At 38.1% G+C, this 23,308-nt stretch overlaps 2 protein-coding genes and 2 long non-coding RNA genes across 7 annotated transcripts in view; 3 read left to right on the top strand and 1 right to left on the bottom strand.

Moving 5' to 3' along the window:
• LOC144088932 (uncharacterized) overlaps positions 1-23,308 on the top strand; it is a 270,343-nt gene that overhangs the window by 21,347 nt on the left and 225,688 nt on the right. The gene's annotated exons all lie outside the window — the stretch shown is intronic.
• Positions 1-23,308, top strand: part of LOC144089134 (general transcription factor II-I repeat domain-containing protein 2A-like) — a 100,152-nt gene that overhangs the window by 7,375 nt on the left and 69,469 nt on the right. The window lies entirely within an intron of this gene.
• On the bottom strand, positions 1,541-15,837 carry LOC144088611 (uncharacterized). Its single transcript, XR_013304909.1, has 3 exons — positions 15,487-15,837; positions 11,509-11,633; positions 1,541-1,789 (listed from the first exon to the last, which is right to left on the bottom strand). It is a non-coding gene; the product is annotated as an uncharacterized LOC144088611 (long non-coding RNA).
• Positions 21,273-23,308, top strand: part of nfixb (nuclear factor I/Xb) — a 109,684-nt gene continuing 107,648 nt past the window's right edge. The window contains exon 1 of one of the 3 annotated variants that reach the window (XM_077620014.1): positions 21,273-22,018. In XM_077620014.1, the coding sequence (XP_077476140.1) occupies positions 22,016-22,018 (3 nt within the window). In that variant the 5' untranslated portion in view covers positions 21,273-22,015. The remainder of the gene's footprint in view (positions 22,019-23,308) is intronic. The other 2 variants (XM_077620016.1, XM_077620030.1) reach the window with 2 other exon arrangements.

The following is a 23,308-nucleotide window of genomic DNA, read 5'->3' as shown; positions in this document are numbered from 1 at the left end:
GAAAATATACCGACATGGCGGGATCAGACTAAACTTTCACCCGAAGGATGGAGTTCGTTTTTTACATTTCAACCATTGAGCACTACTTCTACTACAATGATAACTTTATCTTACCATAACAACTAACTAATTAACTCACTAACTATCTAAAATCCTTGGTCAGTAAATTGGACATCATTGCCAATGGTATTTAACAAGACACACTTCATTGTGGAAATTTTCATTATTTATGGGAGATAATCTCTTCCTTAATATAAAAATATGCCATGTTTTTGTTATAGAATAAAAAATAATACAGTACAGTATGTTGATACAGGGTCATAATTGCATCTGTTGCCACACAATACCCACATTGTTCACAAATGAAATGACATTTAAGTATTGCTTTTTCTTAATAGTCTACCTTATAAGTGCAGCAGCATCACTCAGTGTGCAGTGAAATTTAACTATGAAAAATGACATGAAATGCCATTCTGAATACCAAACAACACCAGCACACAATTTGTCAATTAAAAAGCTTTGTTGTCCATGTACAAATGTAAAAGCAAAAGTCTTAAGTAAGGTTTATATAAGACTCAAAGCTTTGTATTATACATTTTCCCCCCTTTCCATCTTTTTCCAATATTATTTTTGTACAAGAATAGAGCTCATCCTTCCATAGTCAGGGGGTGAGCCAAGTCAATGAAGAATTTTGCCAAGCCAGCGTTATACTTTGCTGACACAAAGATGAAATGATAATAAATCTGGTCTAATTTTTTATTCTCTTCTCGGTCTGAATCGATGACAAGGTTTTACTCACAATTTGGCTTAGACGATGTGATTTTTGACACCCAGTAAAGGGGGTCAGGAAAAATCCAAGTAAAATAGAACTAAGCCCTAAAATATCACAATTGAGAGAATCCTGCTGTCCACACCGTACTTGTGATGGATTACAGTTTTCTCATCTCACAGAAATCAATATTCCATACGAATGTTGTCCTTGGCAACAGATAATAATAATTATCCACAGACAATGCAAGCTTGTCTTCAAACATCTAAATATAGAAACTTTGTAAGTGATAACTGAAGCTCTGTTTGCAGTCTACAAAAAAAAGAACATCACGACGAATTGCTCAACTTCATTGCGTAGGATTGAAAACGAGCGTGAGACCCGCTAATGTTAAACCTGGATTTGGCCCAACTCAAAGATGCGCCGAGACGTGTGAAGGGAGCCGAGGTGAGTGACAATGGATTTTGGGTGAAAAGAATACTAATGGATGTGCTTCCATGTAATTTGGAAAATCATCATAGCGTTGTGAGGTGGAGTTTGGCCACAGAGAGCTTTTATTTTGTCTCAATCTGTTGCAAATAGTGGGGCTATTGCGGGCTCCCAAGAGCACCACATAATAGCTGTACCATTTAACCATAATTATCTAACATCACAAATCTTTATTTGTTATCACAAATTAACATAAATATACTTAGGGTTGGGCTATGGTGTAAAAATCAAATTACCCAATATATGGGGTTTTTAAAAAAGAAAAGAAAAAGTGCAAAACCTTTGACTATTTTCTCTATCCTTATTTGTGCTGTCACCCCAAATACCAATTTATCGTTTTTATGGAAAATAACCCCAATACTTTTTTGGTATAACTGGTTGCATCCTATGGTCCATTGAATGTTTATGATGGACCTAAAGGCAAATCCAGCTTCCTTGGGAGTCCACAGACCCATACTGCCCAGCACGGGGCCCTGATTAGATGATGAATGAGAACACATGGAATGACGGTGTCTATGGATCCACTGGTGCCTGCAAATTCAAGAGGAAATTCATCAAAGTGGGCCTGTCCTCATATGAACCATCATAAAACAATGCTGGGGTCCAGTGAAGATAAATGGAGGTAATTATCTTCTTTACCTGGTCATAACAATTCTCTTCCCCAATCCAGCTTCCTGGGCATTCGAACTCCAATGCCCAGTGTGCAAAAAAATGCTGACTCTTTGTTCTTCAAACTACTAAACCTGATGAATTATCATTGACTTTTTTCCAATTTGAAGGAACTCTAGCAACCTTATATTTAAAAGATTATTCAATTTTTTTTTTCTTTGCGACGTGTTTACTTTGTATTTGGGGACTACTGAAAGCATAAATGGGGAGAGGGGGGGTTCATGACAGTGTTTTTGGATTTCGTTTCTGTTCTATATTTTAATTTTTTAAGCCGGTATAAAGAGAGACCATTTTAGGATTGTCTTTTGTTATTGTTGTCTCCTTAAAAAGAAGGAAATCTGTAGGAAAATAGTAAATCCAATTTCAGGTCTTTATTTTTAGGCCTGTGTTTACCAACTCTCAATCGTATGTTTTAAAGTGACAATATACATATTGTATAGACATTGTTTTTCATTTTGTCATTTGATGCCTACACGATGTGAGAAACACATGTAAAATATTGACATATACATATTTGCTCATCCTCTACATAGAATAAGCTTGCCTTCCCTGCTTCTTGATTGGATTTATTGTATGAGATGAAAAGACATTCATGACCACCAGCTGCTGAGTCAAAGTATGTTTACATCATACAGATAAAGACATCACACAACCTTTCGTTTTGAGACTTCGTTTTGGGGGGACTGTTCACTACAATGGGGGAAATTAAGAGCTAGGGGGTGCATGTGGCAACAGCCTGGCACCCACATCCTTCCGTTGCTCCCTTCACCATGCCACCACCATCTGTCATCTGCGTGAACATCTGCACACCCAAGGTGCCCTTGTCATGCAATGTTAGAGCAGTATGTTTGCATTTTCTATTAAGGAAACCTGGAGTGATTCACCAGAACTAAAGCAATTGGAGGGATGGTGTGTGGTGAATCAGTAGAATTGTGGAGGAAAATGACATAGGAGCACCCTCCGGCAACAATGTAATCAAGTCAACATACAGTGGAAATGACATATCATTTGCCCTCATTTGGTCCTCCCTTGGATTCTTTAGTTTTATATGTAACTAATGTATGCTAATTTTTGTGCAAAATAATGATTTTTAACCAATCCTGAAATTAACTTTATTGGCTACAATTGGCACTGAGAGGCTACCAATCCATTTGGACTGGGTGGGGTAAATAAGCCTTCGTTAATTCACGCCTCCAAGTCAGAATGAATAGGACGTCAATGACACGTAAACATTGCGACTGAGTGGACACCAATTCAGGGTGTCCCCCGCCTGGTGGGACTTTTGTGAGGATAAGCGGTTCGAAAAATGAATGAATGAATGGCACGTCAACATGAACATCTACAGTCATCCAAGTTTAAATAAATTGGATGTATATATTTTTTCTTTTTTACTAATGAATACAGATGAAATTGAACCCTCTAAAAATCTTAGCTTCAAGTGTTATGTGCATTTTAATACATTTTAGTTTTTATTTGTTTTACATTTTATTTTCCTTTATTAACATTTTATCTTATTAATTAGTTATTTGCCCTGTCTGCCCACAAATACAAAATAAGTATTGCTTAAACTTTACAAAGTAACAAACCTTTTCCCAATAATAATAGAGGTAATTGTTGCTCAAATTACTATTTTATTTAACCAGATGCAATAATAACGATAATAATAAATTCAATTCATAACATTGAATTATCAAAGCAGTGTATATTCACCATTTTAATTCTCTTAAAGTGTTGCTGCATATTGCATATGTTGCTGATTTGGATTAATGCAACAAAACCACAACAATATGATCATTGTCCATCATGCTGTGATATAATCTGAAGGATTATATGATGATGAAACTCACTGCTTTTATGGGGGGTTTTGTCGCAAAGTTTGCAACATTCAGATTTTTCTCACTAGTGCGTTTTACTTGGGTTGTTGTTTTTTTTGTTTTATTATTTGCATGAAACTGGATGTTGCTTTCCCACAGCTGCCCCTCCAGTAAAGTAGACACACACTCAAACACAAAAACACATTCATGTATACCAAGATGAACTACCATCTGCTGTGGTGAATGAGTGAGGATGTTGCTAGTTGTGTATTCGAAACAACGGTTGAGAGGGCACACTGTGCCCTGACCACACACCACTGTTGCCTGGCACAACCATCTGACATCCTGATGGATGTGCACACACATACGCCGAAAGATTGTAAGCCAAAACAGAAGAAAGGGTTTAAATGCTGCATCAGCATGAAAGAAAATTGACGGAGGCACTCATTTAGAGTAATTGAAAAAGGCGAATAGGTATCAAGCGGGCACGGACAGCGGGTATACAAAAAAAGAAATAAAAAGAAGGCAAACAAACACCCTGAGAGCATTGATTACGGGCCAAGACGTGCCTGGCAGAGCAGACCCTCCATTGAAAAGAGCACCTGCATGCTATAAGAGTCTGAAACTCCAGTCTCAACAACTCTCTACAACCTTTACCGGCTCTCATTGTCAGGATAAAAACAAGTTTCAGAACCCCCCCTAGCTGGCTATTTGTTGCTGACTTGTTTACACTCCTTCCACTCTGTTCAAATTCATCTTTGTCTTAATGGGCTCAAATGAAGTCAGCTCATTCCGCCACCAGCAGGTTAAAAGCCTATGTTTCAGTGACGTGAAACACAGCTAGGCTGCCGCATTCTTTAATACATTGCCTGCCATTGACGGTGATAGATGTCTAATCCAATTCAAGAGGGAGATCTGCCGACTTCCCACTTCAAATGAATTGGTTGTCTACTGGTGATAGTTTTTTATTCATTTCTACTCAGCCCAGCCCTAGTAAGTACAGTCTAATTGTGAAGCATTTAGACCCTCAATAAACTGTAAATTTTCAGTCGTCAGGTTAAAGACATAATCAGGCTTTTGTTAAAACTGCCAAACTTATTTTGTTACCAGTTTAAGTCTACTGTTACTATACATCTACTATAGTACTGAGCTCTAGACTAAATGATGGAAATTCATCCCTAAAATATGACAGTGTAAACAGATTTTTCAACTACTTGCACACTTACGTAAAATGGGAACTCTACGTATGTGAACACCATGTATTTTTTTATCCCCTATAATTAAGCAGCACGGAAATAGAGAATAATAGAGAATGTATTTTTCATAGTCTTTGTCAAATGTTTTAAATGTGTATACTTTCATTTGACATGACATGATGGTAGGTTTTTTTCCCCACCAAAATGAAACCACTATTCTCATTAGATTGTCTGAGTATATGGTACACCCAGAGATTCTGATTTAAAATGTCATTTTTAGATGATCATTAAGTGACTGATTGTGCATGTCTTTATTACTGAAACAAATTCGAATAATGCAAATGTCGCTAAGATATGTCATTTTAGGATAGTAAAGTACTGCACTACATGGATAGCTATAAATAATTTCAGTATAATTTTCAGTATGTGTTCTAAGATAGGTTACTGTGGAAAAAAATATGCTCATAAAGGGCAGGAGAAGTTGATGAGGCCTGAGCAGAGCTTGTTGGCAATCTCTTCAAAGTCTCTCTCTGGAACTCCTTGACCCTTTTCCCTCCTGGGCCTGTACTTTTTTGGCCACTTCATCAATCCATCTGCCATCATAGTTAATCCTGAATGCTCTATTAAGATGTCAATATTCTCATTTTTTCTCTCTTTAACGCTTTTTTCATTTATAGTTAAAGAGTGTGTGTCAGCAAATGATAGTGTCACACCGGTTTGATTGGTGGAACATGAAAAATAAGAGCAGGATGAATCGGTATCATACAGAGATTGGTTGTAAGCAGACCGAGAGGGAGGTAAAACTGAAAGCAGATGGCAGAGCTGGCACCTGATTTACTTTCAAATCTGTTTGGAGCCATTTTCCACATGTCTTTAAAAAAGCCTATGGTGCAGATGATGCCAAAATAAGACACTCTCTGGTTTTAACCTTTTGTGACCATTCCTTTGAGCTTTTCAGACATAATAGGATGCACCCCACTGAACAAGAGGGGATACAAAAACAACCTATTTAAAATTGGTCCACTTTGTCTCACCACGGCCATGTAAGCAAACAGAGAGGGCATTCACAACAGAAAGGAGTCTCATTTAAAGTGTTAATCTGTGTGCCACATGCTGTACAAGAGCCCAGAACCAAGGCATCATGCACAAACTCACAGTAGTCAAGCCTAGCCCGGCCTAGCTAAACATGGTGTATAAAGTCTTAGGCAAGTGAGGGCTTCTCATCCAGGTAATGGCATCCATATATAGTAAGATCCATGATGAAAATGTTGTTGTGTGTTTACTTTGCAGCATTCTTACAAGATTTGACCTTGTAGCATTTTTGTACTAATCTGTACAAAGATTTGCATGATTCATTTAATTTTTTCTGACCTCCTTCCCTTTCTGTTGGTTATACGGAAATAACAGGTGTAATGACCTTTTTTTCTGTCGCTCACTCTTGTGAATTGGTGATGCTAACTCGTGTAATTGCATTTTTCTAGTATTCTTTCATCAGCTTGCCTATTGACAACCAAAGACGTTGTAGAGTTGATTGTATTGTTTTTAAAGATTAACTGTTCACCAGTAGTGCAATTATCTCTTTGAAAGGACATATTTAACTCATAGGCTGCTATCGATTGCGAGACGTCTAATGTGTTTGAAGTGGAGGGGGCTGGCAGTGAATGAAATCTGGACAAATCTTTATTCATTCACACCCTCCCTGACCAAATGGATTTAACATCTCCTAGTGCTACTGATTTAAAGAGCCCTGAAAAAGTTAATGCTATGATAAACTATGATATATTTATTTGTGTATGTATTTCTTTTTTAAATCAATTATAGTGTGTTGTTTGTGACCATTATCAGAGTTTATTTCGCATGGAAATGCCACAAAACCAACACCGAGTGACCCAGAAATGTGATAAAATCAATAGGAAGTGAATCAAAATCATTAGGGAGTAACTAAAATAAAATGAAATAAATTTGAGGGGGAGAGAAATGATTGTCAAGAGGAATATGTTGATCTATGTCTGATAAAAATATGAGATTTCTTCTTTGTGGTCTCAAAGCTGTTTAAGTAATTTGTTTTGAGTTACAAGTTAAGATCTGCATGCATTTACCTTGTACCTACAATCTAGTTCATTTTGTGAGAATATTAATGAAACATATAACTCCGGTTTAATTATCATTGATTGATTATTCATTACATGTAAACTAATCATACAGCCACAATAGCTCGATGTCTGTGTAATTAATTTTATGAAGCTCTCATGAATCATCAGAGGTCATTCATTAGTTATCCATCTGTTAAGGCTGTGTTTTGTTCTCCTGTGGCAAGATTAAATTGTAGGGGGAAAAAAAACACGTGAGTGTTGGGGAAAAAAAACACCAGCAGAGTGCACCAGAGCACCCAAATGTCTGGCCTTTGGATCAATTCTGCAAGACTGCAAACACAAAGCTTGCAGGAGCCTGAATGAAGACTTTACCTTTGAGGAATATTTTTTTTCAAAATCATCTCCTGATTTTTTCTTCTTCATTTCCAACTAACGTAACCACAAATTGTATTTGCACAGAAGCATCTTGGTTTTTTGGCCTATAGTATTTGGATTTGAAATTGCATGATTTAACTCATTGCCACCCATTGACAATTATAAATGTCCAGTTCATTTAAACTGACTCAGCCCATGGTACAGTGGTTCTTTCTCTGGCATTTGGTGCCAGTCTACCCTAAAACTAACTGGTGACCAGGTAAGGGCGAAGACTGCCTTTCATAATAAGCATCAACATCCCATGACCCTGACAAGGATAGAAAAAAAATCTGTACACCTAAATCATGCACAGCATTGTAACACCAATTAATTCCTAATTTTCTAACATCTGACTGTCTGTTTGTTTTGCGTTTGGGAATTATATGTCATGATCAGAAAATAGAATGTTAGGGTGTGCAGGTTATTCAAACAGAGAGAATCTCATGTGCTGTTGTCTGCTCTGCGCCGTGCAGGATTTGGGCATCTTGCTATTGGTGGTGATGCCCAGAAGTTGTTGCCATGCAACTCTATCTGGCACGCACGCATGCAGGAGAGCCAACAATGGTCTGCTTTATGAGGTGCCCACCGATGCCATGGTAACCTCCTAGTTCTGGGCAAGACAGAGCGAGCTGTGTGCCAAAAAAATGCCATGGTGCCTTATTTTCCCTTTCTCCTAACCATGTTGCCAAGAAACCTTTTGAAAGTTAATAAGTGAAACCAGTGGGCAGACAAATTACAGCGGGTGTGTGAGGATCAGCAAAGAAGTAGCTAAACTTTGCACTTTGGAAGCATCCTGCAAAGCTCAAGTCTTCTCTGGAAACAAGAGGCTGCGTGAGAAGAATGTCTAATTTGATCAAACACTGCAAGGCTAATGTGTCGTTATTCCAAACAGGGGTGAAAAAAGTAATACCAAAAAAATCTACTCAAGTGATGAAGATGAATTCTTTACTGTAGTAAAACTAAAAGTATAGTGGTGTAAAGAAATGTCTATTCAAAGTAAAGTTCAAAAGCAACTGAATTTTAATTGGACTTAAAGTACATTTTTCTTAGTTGCTTTTTGTGGGGGGTGCAACAACACTTCCAGGAAAAAGTTACTTTTTACAGAGCTGTACAAAATGGGGAAGACAAACTAAATACTCAACAGAATAATAAGAGTAGAAATAGTACTGGTACCCATTTTTTAACAAAAATGGAGTGCTGTTCTCAATGTGATGTAAATTCCTGTTAATTAGCAAAATCAGCTGGACGAATGAGAGCAGAGCAGATCACATTCATGAAACAAAAGAGTACAGGAAACCAAAGTTCAAAACAAAAGACCATTTGACACCAGTGCAAGATAACCACTGTGACACAGAAAATTGCTGTGATTACAAATGAACTATGGCGATGAATGAACTATAAGTTGAGCTCATTTCTGCGATTTGGTGTGAATGAGTGAGTGAGTGAGTGAGTGAGTGAGTCCGTGGTGGAAGTGAGTGGGGTTGCTCCCATCCATTTCCATATTACCGCAGGTCATCTGGGCACTGCGCCAATCACGGTGCTTTTCGACCCCGCTGAGGCCAAGCAAGATTAAAAACAGCACTGAATCATGGCTGGAAGCTAGAGACTGATGGGAAGTGTGGAAGGAAAAGGCGGTGAAATGGGGTGGGTCACACAATAGGTCATCTAGCACTTTTAAAAGGCAGAGTCCATGCCAAAAGTGGCACATTCAACTGGCTATCGGGCCGTAACTGTCGGTTTTAATTTTCATTCATCACACATTTCATCACCTCTAGTCAACCACTACTGATGTACTTTAACACTGAGACGGTTGCAACATGTACTTATCACTTGGGAATACATACAATGATAATAGCCCTCTCTACACAAGCTGTTTGTTAATGAAGTCATACATAAACATACAGCTGTGCAACGAGATAGACAAACGGAAACGCCACTAAATAGCGACGTTGTTGAGTGAGCCACAAACACGGGTAACATGATCAAATAAACACAACGCATTAGATCAAATCTGCTGATCCATAGGGTTTAGCACATGAACACAAACAAAAAGGTCAACTAATTCTGCACACAGACATTTCTTTTTTTAATTTCCTTTAACAAGCAAGACTAAATAAAAGCCACAGTAATGGAGTCTGTTTCCCATTGAATGCTGTTTTCACCCATGAAAAAATACTTTGTTTGTTTTTGTTATTTTATCAAGAACACATTTCAGAATACAGACAAGCAAGACAAAGAAAAGTGGATCCTCAAGGGCTGGGTTTCATCAATTTAGGTTGTAAATGTGACCAGTATATCAATGAATGTCAACATTTTATATCAAAATAATTGCAGAATAAACAACAAACAGCCATGTTTAACCAATAATTTTTTGTCAGTATGAATAATTTGTAATAAACGATATGAGGATTGTTTGAAGAAGGGGCCATAATGGTAAAACCCCACCAAAAAGAAAATCTGGAATTATTTTTATTGAGCGCACGATAAAGATTCATGACTTTTTATGGGGCTAATATGATGGGAAAGTTGCAAAATGGGGATTCCGCTGTCACCATTTTGCTTCTTCCATGTTTCGCAGAATTGTCTTGAGAAACTGTTCCTGGAGCACAGGTCCCAGTGATATACAATATAAAATCTCAGATTTTTCACCCAAGAGTTATTTTGTAACTGTTTCCATTTCTTTCGCCCATCTACTTTTTCAATAAGACAAACAGAAATGAGACAAAGAAATTAGAGGAAAAGAAGTTAATTCTTGGTCTTGAATAACATCTAGGTGACTCAGTGAGTGATTTTATTGGCTGCAATTGACGGTAATAGACATCCAATCCATTTTGACAGGGAGTGGTGAATGAACAAATGTTCATTCAGGCCTGGATTATATCAGATGCCAAATACGAAGTGAGATTACAAAGAAACTAACTCTAACTAACTAACTCTTTCTCATGGAATAATCTTTTGGAATAATTTGTTCCTAGATTTCCTTTAGGGCAAAAAATAACAACAAAATACTTTTAAATTAACTTTTAAAATTGCTATTTTCTTAGTTTTATTAAGCATTTATTCATATATACTGTTATTGTTTTTGTGTTATTGTTTTTAAATATTGCTTTTACTTATTGTAAACGCCACTCAATATTATGGGAGAGCCAACTAAATGCACTGGCAAATTCCTTTGGTAGTGCTTTATTTGAACACTTATTATAACATTGTCATAAGTGACAGTGACATGACATCTATCATCAACATGAAACAATTGCCAATGATGTCCTAAATATCTTAGTCAAACTTTGCATTAAAAAAAACACAATTCGCTGAATGACAAAGATATCCATCTTACGTTTTTCAGTGCCACTGACAATGTTTGATGTCTGTTGATGTGGCTCTTTTTATCTTTCTGCTGTGAATTTAATTAATATTATTAGATTAGATGTCTAGACCCGTCAATGGCAGGCATGAGTAAAGCATTCACTCATTTTTATGACAGGTGTCATGTTAGGATTATGACAGCGTTAAAATAAACATTCATATAAAGTGTCCCACTTCCAGGAATCCTACGTAAAGTACTCACTGAATCAAAAAGTACATTATTCTTTTACGTTATTTCCAGGACAAGAATCCAGGGGAAGTGGTGCGAGAGTTTAGCCAGGGGCCTCAAGACTGTTGACAGTACATCAGCATGCAAGGCGGCGAATTAAGAATCCCACCGTTCTGTTACATCATAGTACGTGTTGCGGCATGCATGCATGTATGTGTAGACCTCAGTATGTCGGTGCAGAGTTGGTGGCTCGTCGAGAGTGCACATGGCGCAAGGAGCACTTGGACCAGCAAAGCGAGACGCACAGCTGCTTGGAGAGGGCTCTGTGGCATTTCTGTGTCTGTGTCCCCTCTCCCTCCAAACACACACATACACACGCACCAGAGGATACATACAGTATATACTCATACAAACACACACTCTCAACCACTCATGCTGTTGCAGCGTCCGACTAGCACTTAGAGTAGCTTCTGATCAGTGTTTACCCCCTCAATGACTTGTTGACATATTCATATATTCATCAACAGACCCAGGAAGAGGACGCTGGCGTGGGAGGCGGCGTGGAATGGCGTGGGAAAGGTGGCAGCTGTGTTACGACTTCTCTGCCAGGTCTTGGTGCATGGTAGGATGGATGCCTCCTGTCTCTCCTTCATTCTGTAATGATGAATCAGTGTTTGTCTTTCCTTCATTTTTCTTGGACTCAAATTTAACCCATGTCGTTTCAATTGGTGAAAATATGACGTGATGATTCATTTCCGTGCTTTGCAAGTTGTGTTTAGCTCAAACTCTAAAAAAAAAGAGAGTGGTTGTGTCATTTTCTTTGGGTGTGTGGTGACTCAAGGCCACAGAAAAGGATGTAAGGATGTGTGACACAAACTCAAATAAAGGTGGTGGTTTATTTAACGTGTCCACACATTGATGGGCTGTGAGAACTTTTCATGATATTAACGTTCTCGAAGTATTCTTGCAGCGACTTTGGGAAAAACATTAATGACTGACTACATCAAACATAACTAGGTCTTATCCCAAAGGATGAGCGATTTTAATTAAAACCCACCAGAGGAAATTGATTTTAAGGCCATGATACACTGAAGATACATCAATCTATGTTTGGTTGTCATTTCATCACCAGTAACTTTAGAGAGACTTTAGATTTAGTAATGTTTCAAGGTTATGTGCACTTTTTGACTTGAACATACTGTACAGTTATTCCCGGGTGATATGGCCTAAAAACAAAATCTTAGATTTCTTCACAACAAAATTCAGAGAAAGCTCAAAATAAGTTTAACTCCTTGTAGAGCATTTAGTATCTAACTCATTGGCCGCCATTGACGGCAATAGATCTCAAATAAATTTTCATGGTGAGGAGCGAATGATCAAAATGGACACGTTTTCTAGTGCCGCCAATGGCTTTGAAAGATGAGATGAATCACAGTCAGTCCTTCCAGTTTAAATGAATTGGACTTCTATTGTTGTCAATGGCACACAGTGAGTTAAATACTATGAAATAAAAAAAAAGTTCAGAATGTTATTAAGGGCGATAATCTGCATATTGTGTTTTTTACTAATTTAGTTATTTTTTAATAAGATTTTTGTTCATTCATAATTATATTGATGTATTATAAAAATATATTAAAATAACAATTACTTAATTAAGGTCTTAATGAGGGTAAAAAAAATGACACTTGCCCTAAAAAGGCTTTTAAAAAAGTCAGACCTTGAACAAAAGTAAACAAAGTTTCCTCTGTCTTTTTCTCTCACTCTATGCGATCAGCCCCAAAATACAAAGTAATAAGTGAATATACTCATGGAAGAATATACTGAATAACAGATGTTCTTTTGGCACAAAAAAACAAATTAAAAACTCTAAATTATTATTCTTTAAATTGTTCCTAAAAAAAGAAATATTTTTTCTAGTCGAAATGTATTATAAAATCAATTTATCGCCCAGGCCTCTGGAGTCAGTTTTATATTGATTTCACTGTGACTGTCTTCTCTGCTAATGTTATTCAGGTAATCTATCCCAGATTTCACATTGACAACATCAATCATGCCCATCTCTGGGTATTTTTTTTCATCATTATTTCCCTTCATGATGCACGTAGTGTTGATCACAGAGGTGTCTAGAGGCCTGACACAGTTTGAAAACCCGAGGGTTCCTCTCTGTGCCAGCCTGCTGTACTTGCCGCTATATAGGGCAGAAATAGACCCTCTGCTTGGATGGTGGGAATGTTCATGGGGGGTGGGGGGTAGAAAAAGAGATCGTGGCAAAGAGTGGGGCATAGTCATGGAGGGACGATAGCCAGAATGGAGGCCCCATGCAGTGATGCAGGAGAGCAGAGAGCAGAGGGAAGGGGTTCAAGGGTTACAGGGTGCTGAGGGGCACAGAGAGGGGCACAGGCTGGGTTATAGGCAGCCTGGCAAAAAGAACAGCCCTCCATCTGGGCTACTCAATGTCACTGCTCCATGACATCCACGTGCAAGTTTGGGCACAAGCCACTATGTACATTTGAGTTTAGAAAGTTTGCTTTTTGGGGATGTATGTTTTCTATCTTGGGTGCTTTTTTTTAGGCGTGCCTACCATTGATGTGGTCAAAGAAGAGATGGGAGCAGTAGGAATTAGAGACAAAGAGGCATAAGATAGAAAAAGATTATACAATGTGGCGCTTTAGGATTCACTTGTTGTTAATTTTGCCAACACCAATGCAATTGCTCCATAGATAGAAGCACTAAAGTCATTTTCCACTGTTTTCAACTATTTTCATGCATATGATACATTGAAATGGGAGGTTAAAAATGTATGTAGTACTAGGCAATTTGGAACCAGGAATTCCAAGGTTGGGGTTATTGACTTACTTTATGTTGTATTGTAATGAACAGACCTTATAGTCAGTGCATTCATTTCCAGTTAACAGGACAGATGACTATTTTCTGAAGGTTTTCAACAGCCTCAAAGGCTCAACTTAACGTAATTGCACAAGTTCACAATTTATGAAATTATTATACCTGTCATTTATCAAAATTAGCAATAGATGAGCAAATCAGGATCGAATCTTATCTCATTTGATACATGTATTGCAAACTTGTTTGTGCCAGATCTGATCCAAACTGCACATTTGGTAGCCAATTAAGGTAAAATCCCATTTTACATGTCCACCCACATACTGTATATAGCTTTGATTAATCTTATCAGATTAGCTTGTCATTTGTCATGCTGTTATATGATATATTATTACATTAGAAGACATTCTTATTATTACAAGACAATCTGCATCTGGATCAACAGAAGCTTCCTTTTAGCAATTAAATGAACATGTTTGTTTGGTAGTTAGTCGGTTAAAACTTGCTTTCAATCTTACTAATTTTTTTTTTACACATGTCTATTCTTAATGATCACATGACTCTTGTTACACTTTCTTTCATCTCCCTGGCTGTCTTTCTCTATCCACAGACAGACCCTCCCATCGGTGGCCAGTTTCCATCTGGCTCACCCCCTTTCTTTCACCAAAAACTGGCTGATAACTTTTGGCCAACTTGATTTTGTGAATGTTTTTATATGTGAATACATAACTCAATTTAAATTAATTTGTAAACAAAAAACATAATAAAGGTTTTTGTGGCAACCTTGAATGTTAAGGACAAAATCCAAAGAGAGCCTGCAGTGCATTCATTTCTAAATGTGTCAAAGTGTGGGGGCACTGATGTGTGATGAAAAAAAAGTGGACATATTTTTTTCTTCAATTTTATATCTGGGGAGCATTGATCTGCAAAGCATCCCCACAATGATACAAGTGTCTGGTTATCGCCACTGCTCTTCCGACTTTGTCTTTGTTCCTAAAAACACAGATCATTTGCTTTTATTTCCCCTTGATTCTCCTCTTCGTGCATTGTTACTGCACAGATGTCTGGCTTGGCCTGCAACACCTGTCTCACCATGTGTTACTACCAAGTGTTGCCGTCAACTCTGTGTGTGCCAGTGTGTGCGTGTCCCTCTCTGTTTGTGTCTTTTTTGGGAAAAGGGGAGCTACAGAGTGGATTAGTCATGAATATTCATGTTATATAGTACCACCAAATAGAATATGGGACCACAGAGAAGACTCCATCCATTGGAAAAAAAATGAGTGGAGAAATGATAGTGAAAGTAAGTGGAGGCAGGGGAAGACGAAAAAGTAGAGATTTTCCTGACCCACATGAAAGTGAGCATGTAAAGCGAGCATGATAAAGAAAGAGTGTTAGCTATAGGGTTACTTTAAAGTAACCTGTTTTAGTTGAAATTGGGGAAATAGTGAGCTTTATTTTTTAAAACAAGGCTGTTTCTTCACACACATTTTCGTCAGATAAGCTATAACATTTTTTTTCCACATTTCTCTGTTGTTTAAGCTCACTGAAAGTTTGAATCAACATCAAAATTTACGATACAACTGTGGCCTAAATGACTTTTATGAATAAATACGTACCAATAAAATGTTGATAAAAGGAAATTATTTTAAAAAATGAAAACACTTACCTGGCATTGGCAGCAATAGAAATCCAATCGTTAGATGCTTTAGAGTCATTGGCACGGTTAGACACCCAATTCATTTTAATTGGGTGGGGTGATTAATTTACAGCCTTCCCAGTTGAAATGAGTTGGTCGTTCATTGTTGTCAATGGTAAGCAATGAGGTCATTCTGGAACTCTATCTTGTTAGTTTTAGGGTACTTACAAGTCACCTGCTTTAAATTTTGGGGCATATCAGGGTCACATCCATTTGGTTTCTTTCACTGGCTCTTAGGTATTGAACAGTCACTGGCTAATTCCTGTTGATTTTGCATCACGTTCTGATGATTTGACGATTCCCAGATCACTTCCTGTATATTTTGTGTCACTTCCTGTAAATTTTTAGGCAATTCCAGAAATTGGGTTTGCTAAAAGTATTGACTGCCAATGAAGCTTTTGTAAAAATCAAATTGAAAATTAATAGTTAGTTTCTGTGGAAGTTGAATGCTCCATTTGAAATACATGGGGCTAATGACTGGGTGTACACATTGTGAACGCTCATGGTTCTGTGCCATTGACAGCACTAGACGTCAACTTATTTTTTGCGAATGTAAATTTGTTCATCCGCCCCACCCGGTCAAAATTAATTTGACATCTAGCGCCATCAATGAGTTGCATCAACAGTTCACATCAAACAAATGGTAATAATTAATTTCCTTCTTTGAGGAGTAAGAATGGAGACACTTGTCTTGTAACACAAATATATTAATATATTTACCGCTTCATATTAAATGAGTACTATAAATGAAGATGTATCATATCGGATGTTTGAGAATCGGATTGGGAGAAAGATGAAGAGCAAAAAAAACTGAGGAAATCTCGGCAGGAAAAAGGATGGAACGAGACGATAGCATGGAGACCGCTGGGGTGAGGGGCAGCACAACTAAGTGGACCAAGGCCCTTGTGGCTGTTCCTCTCGCTTTCATGAAGTGCCAAAAACAGAGATTATACCAGCTCTGCTTTCTCCTACGGTGTTGGTGGGAGGGTGGATGATATCAGGAGGTATAGTAATCTTTTCCCTTCCCCACCTCCCATTCTCTGGTGTTTTTGGCTCGACCCAAAATCAGAGAAGACCACATAACTTCATTTTATAGGGCAGAGGGACATTGAGTTGCAAGAAAAGGAAGCAGAAGTTTGGAGGCAGGGTCAATGTGATCTAATCTTCATCTATATCATAACACTAGACCATGGGTGAAAAAAATGCCAAAAACATCTCAAATACAAGTACTTTTACTTGAATTTTACTCAAGTAAAAGTACTGGTGAAAAAAATATAAGTACAGAAAAAAATAGCTAATTTTTTAAACTGTTCTATTAAATGCGGCGTAGTAACACAATTAGAGCCATGGCAGCAATTACGGAGGACAGCAACCTTAAATATTAAATCCTTAAGGCTGGATGTCTAATGCACACACAATTCTTAAAATTCAACTTTGTTAGGTACTTTTCTCAAAACCCAGCCTGAAGTATAGCCATAATAATCCTTATATTATAAACAAATTGTTTGTAAATCTGTCAATAATTCAGCAAGTTGAGAGGGATTTAGATGAAAAAAAACAAATCATTCACCTTATGCATGCTTTAAGAGAGACTGTCATAGAAATCTCCTAAGGCAAAATGGCTGCCAGCTACTTAAATTCCCCTTTTAGAAAACCAGATGTATTTATGTGAGATCTTTTGACCAAAAAATGTACATGTATTTGAACACTTACTGACCACTCGCTCAAAACCCAATAAATAAATACCTTTTATCAACCGGGGTATGTGCTGCAGTTTCCCGTCCGTCCAGCTCAAGTTGTCCTGGGACCGATGGGTCAGTGCTTTGATTTCCGCCTACGACTGGCCCTTGTTGAATTGCCCTTGGGCAAGGCACTGAACCCTAATATGCCTCCCAGTGGGTTGGCAGCGCCTTGCATGACGGCAGCAAGCCCATTGGTATGCGTGAGTTGGTGAATTTTAAATTTTAAATCACCTTGTGACTCTGGTCTGAGAAAGGCGTTGTATGAATAAAAACATACATACTAAACCATGCACATCCACTATCACAATTACACACCACTTCTCACTATGCAACCCTAAACCAGGCAGTCAAACAGTGAGTTAATCAGACCTATAAAATCCTTCTTTGCCAGCACAAGATAAAGCGGTTAGCTGGTGGTCTTGCCTTGCTTAGAGCAGCACATCTCTACTGGGGCCTTGTGGCTGCCTGATAAGAAATGAGTGTGTGGGATATCCTGAGAGATCCAAGCACATATATATGCACACTTTGGGAGGATCCTCTCAGTGCCAGTAGGACAAATCCACAACAGCCACTCAGCTATCTGTAAGGCCCCAGGCTTGGCCAATCGTTCATCTACATCAGTTGTTAATTTCACCACATTGCCCTACAGGTGTGCTTGTGTGTGTTTATGCATATTCAGTTGCAACTCACAAGCCACTTTATTAGCAACATATGGACACGGGCTTCAAAACAAGATCTAGAGTCTTCCATTTCGATTAGTTTTGATTGAAAATATGACTGGATGATATAGCCCAAAACAATTTTTGGTTCACTGAAATGTGTTTTTCCCCTCTCAGCAACTCAAAAAAGATAAAAATGAATGGAAGAAAAATATGGTACGCAGTGAACTCATTGGCCGCCAGCGACGTCGCTAAGACATGCAATCCAATTTGACTGGACTGGATTTCCAGTCAAAATTAACTGGCCGTCTAGCACCGTCAAAAGCACTATCCATGTTAATGGCAGGCACTGATTTAAAAACTATGAAAATAAGTTGTTGTTGTTGTTGTTTTAGCGTTTTATGTTGCAGAGAGCTATACGTTTATCATTGGAGTTTGGGGGTAAATTGTTTAATAACCAAAGTCCAATACTCATGCCATGAACTGTGTCATAATCTCTAGGAAATTAAATAGATGAAAGCATGGAAGTAAGTTTTTTCCCAAAAATTAATTGTTAAAATATAGTTACAATAAATATCTACAGCCCCAAAAAATCAGGTCATGCTCTTAAATATTTAATGTGCAAAGGTTTGCCTAATAACATTATGTATTATTAGTTGCAATATAGGTAATTGCGTTATGAGGGTAATTGGATATGGAGTTAAGGAAAATGTGTGTTAAAACACTGTGACATCACTGGATGTATTTTTTTAAACTTATAAGCGCAAAAAATGTTGATTTATTTTGTATTTTTTTGCATTTTGCATTTGAATACATTTCTGTCACCAGCCTACAGCTTGAATGCTGGCCTCCGACTATAATGGACACTTGACGCAAGTCAAAAGCGTCCATTCTTTCTGAAAGAAGTGAGAGAATAGACGCGGTTCGGGCTGGTTCGAGTTTCCCTGCCAAGGTCAACAACCCTAAATGGACCGTTGCCCAGAGGATCTTTTGTCTTAAAAGTTGATGTTAAAACCAGACTTGCAGCTAAGACGATGCAAATGGGCCTTTTCTCGCAACGCTCACTGCAGACGAGTGGACGCACGCACATTCATCTTTGCGCGCACCCTTCCCATAATGTGCGTATAGATTTAACTTGTCGATTCAAATCCATTTGTGACGTATTTTTATGCATGGTGTTGCCTTTTCTCTATTCCCTTAAGTAGAGGGATAGGCCTGTTATGTAACCGTATCAAATAACTGCCCTTTAAAACAACGAATGTTAACCTCTTTAGTGTGTAAGAACATAATAAATCCGTCAAAAAAGCATTTCGTTCCTAAGAAGATTATTAAAGCGGCGAATTATGTTTTATCCCGTATGTTTATTAGAGCAGGAAGAAGAGTGTTTTTTTTTAATGTGGAAAGCAGGTTAAGTCCAAAATCTGCTAAATTAAGACTTGAACTTTAATTATTATATTAGTTTAATCAGATGCATTATGTTTTATTTGGCCTGTTTCGTTAATTCTACATTACATCCATTAGCTGGCGTGTTGTGGTAATATTTTTTGCGAGTGTGTTACATTAAAAATACATTATTTTCTTGGCTGGTCATGCTAATCACTTGAAACGAAATGCTAATATTAAGAAGATAAATAATTTGTAAACATTGTGCTACTACGTTTTTAGGATAATTGTCGCCTTTAAAAACATGATTACAACTTCATTGAATTGTCATAAACTGATTTATACAGAGACTCTCGTTTGCTACATTTACTCTTAGTCCATTTTTAAAAATCTACAAAATGTATTGCAAACAAAACCAAACTAAATAAATTTTACAAAATCATTACAACCCTGGTCGATCTTGATTTTATTTTACTTTAGTTATTATCATATGGTTACAGAAATTATTCATTTTTAACCTTACCTCTTAATTGCAATTGGAATCAAAGCACCATGATCACATTGTCTTAAAAAAACAAATAAACACTTTTTTTTTAAATGGAAAAGCTGCTCATTGAAATTATTTTTTTCTTAAATTAAAATAAGATACGAACTCAATCCAGAACAGTACAACAGAGGGAAAAAACAAAAACAACTAAAACTCAGAAATGCCACCTTAGCTGAAACTGCATGGTCAAAACACATAACATGACTGCAATAGGAAGTAATCAAAGGTTTTAAAATTAAACTAAACACGTGTGAATGTAAAGAACTGCGATGATACTGATTTTGTTCCTTTCAAATGTGACTCCAGAGCAAAGCTGTTAAAAAAATCCTTTCCTGTAAATGCAGCCTTTTGTTTTGCACGTATCCATATTTGTATTGTTTTTGGTTTTAGCATGATGAGATAACCCACATGATTCACGTGAGTGGGAAAAATATATTTTGGAATTCAAATTGTACAATGACATTGTGCTTTATTCTTTAATTTAATTTCTTATAGGGTACCCAGTGGGTGCCATTGACGACACAAAACGTCCAATTTACACTGGGGCGGGGGACGAATGAAAGAAAGGTACACTGAAACATGAGCATTCACAGCAAATCCTTCCAGTTTTAAAGAAGTGGACGTGCATCGTCGTCAATGGCTAGCAATGAGTTAAATACTGTACTAAAAAAAGAAAAGAGAGGGGCACAGCGTGCCATAACTCGAAAGGAATTCAGTTTTTTTCATTTTACTTGAATTATTTTGTAATTGTATTCACTAATAAATAATAGATATACATTTAAATCATCATAAATATATATAGAGCGAGAAAGTGTGTGGGGGTGTGTGTGCGAGTGTGTGTGCGAGTGTGTGTGTGGGTGTGTGTGGGTGTGTGTGTGTGTGTGTGTGTGTGTGTGTGTGTGTGTGTGTGTGTGTGTGTGTGTGTGTGTGTGTGTGTGTGTGTGTGTGTGAGCGTATGTTTGCGTGGACGCCTGGTCTTTAAATGACGTTGCGTGTGTCTGTGTGTGCGTGTGTGTGTGTATGTGTGTGTGCGAAATATAGTCAATTGCCCTAAAAATGTTTAAGAATTTTTTAAAGATGCTTTCGCACTAGGTTGCGAATTTATCATCATTTCAGATACCTTTGATAAAAAAATAGTGACCTTCTACGTGGACTAAATTCTATCTTCCCCTTCAGTTCAAATGGCACCCTTGCAGATCACATGGGATGTCTCCTTAGGATTTGGTTATTTTCATCAGCTCCCTATCCTTCTTATATTGCATTTGCAACCCCCCCCTCCATACCCCATCCCAAAAATAACGCGTTTTGACGAGCGGCACCGTGGCACCCGAACCGCTGCCCGCTCCCTCCCGTCCTCGCGAGTCAGTGCGTCGGCCCCGAGCTGTCCCTATAGCAGCGTACGCTGTAAAACCGGTGCGGGTTTACTAATCCCCCTGCGTCCACGCTTCACTCTGAGCCGGTATTTAATTCCCGTAAACCCCCAGCTGCCTCCCTGCTTCCTCACTGAGCACGACAGACTGTGCGCCGCTGCGGTTATTAATAATTCAGCCGCCCTCCGCTCAGCTTCCCCGGCCGCGGCCGCAGGAGGAAGACCGCGCGTCCTCGCCCGGTGCGTGAGCGCGTACGGCGACCGCTTCTTTTTCCCCCTCTCTTTTTTTTCTTCAATTTGTCTTCATCCTAAAAAAGAAGTTGGTCGATTTGGCGTCCGGCTTCGTCGTAGCCCGCACGCGGGCTCACTGGAGATTTTGGTCCGAAGCTCTCAGCAACTTTCCCCGCACGTGGAGCGAGAGAGGACGCTCTTTTAGTAAAAAAAAAGAAGCATGCAGCCGGGTCGAATCGCTAAGCGGTTCGGTTGACGAGAATTGCACGAGAAAGGCGGTCGAACCGCAGCCCAAACTCGGGCGAAATTCGTGGAAATATGACGCACCTTGCATGAAGAAATCGGGAAACAGACGACTTGGATTACAGCCTGAAGTTTATACGTTAAAAAAAAGGACAACAACAATGTTTACAGGACCGTGTTTGCTTCCGGTGTTATAAAACCGAGCTGCACGAGAAAACTAGGGTGTTTTTTTTTCGCCCACAAACTTTTTTTTTTGGAAGACAAACTTTTTGGGGAGTGGAAAATGGGTCTCTGAGAGGGTCTTGGCACCTTTCCCTACACCACAATGGTACGTGCTGTGTAAACCAATAATTTGCTCATTTGTGCAGTGTTTTAAACGTTGCATGTAATAACATGCTTTAGCCAAGTTTGGGATTTATTGCTAATATGTCCAAGGTCCTCCCCACATCACATTTATATCATTTAACCCTCTATTGATCATGTGGAAAAAAATAACTGGTGAATACATGAAAAGGAAAATAATACAAACAAGACTAGATTAAAATGAACAAAAACATGAATATACTTATATTTTGGCCCACAGTATCACTGAATTAGATTTTCTCCCCCTCATTGTATTTAAATCATTGTCCGCCTTTGACGAGAACAGATGTCCAATTAATTTAAACTGAGAAAGCTGAGCGTGAATGCTCAGCTTTTAGTGCCATTGACATCGCTAGACGTTCAATGCATTTTGACTCCCAGTCAAAATAAAGTGGACATATAACGCGGTCAATGTGTTTAATGAGTGGGGGAAAAACTCTAACATAAGAAATTAGAAAGTTGGTTATTATATATCATTAAGAAATATCTTATTTGTGTTTCTCAATTTCTCTGAGCTGTCATGGTGAGTAAGGTCTTAATATGCCCCTGCCTTACTAATAATAGTTCCATATATGATATGCACTATCATATCATACGGTGTAAGCAGACAAGGAAACGGCTACCAGCAAGTTGTATAAAGGTTGTTGACTTGCAAAGTCAAAGTTATCTTTGGAAACTTGGCTGCAAGTGCCTATTTAAATATGTAATTTTTTTGTGTAACTTTGTGTCGGAGTTATTCGTCTTTTATGCATGTTGCTTAGTTGTCAAATTCACTGATATCATCACACACCAAAAGCAGAAGTTTCTGAGATCCCTTTGGGATCATTTACTTGAATCATTTTATCATTCAAATGATGCAAAACCCCGTCACGGACTTTGAGCCACTTTGACAAAAAAACAATGTGCCATTTACAGATGAATTGTGATATATAAGTTTTACATTGTTGACCCTCAGATGAGTTCTATTTTCTCTCTTTTCCTGAATTGAACATGAGCCAGTTGTTGGAAGAACCTCCCACGTACAACCTTGGCACTTCCAACAAACCATCTTATTTGCACGTGAATATGGGAGATTATTAGTATGAATAATTATTTGTTTACATAAATCTGAGCGAATGTGGCAGCTGTTCAAAAAAAACTCCTCGGTAAAAAGGATACAGAATTCAGGACAAGTCTCGTGTGGGATTTTCATGGTATGTGATGCTCCTGCTTTAGCAACTTATCTTATTTTTTTAAAATAACAAGAAAGTTAACA

This window comes from Stigmatopora argus, chromosome 14 (genome assembly GCF_051989625.1).
Source record: "Stigmatopora argus isolate UIUO_Sarg chromosome 14, RoL_Sarg_1.0, whole genome shotgun sequence".
NCBI lineage: Eukaryota > Metazoa > Chordata > Actinopteri > Syngnathiformes > Syngnathidae > Stigmatopora > Stigmatopora argus.
This window is presented reverse-complemented; position numbering and strand designations above follow the sequence as displayed.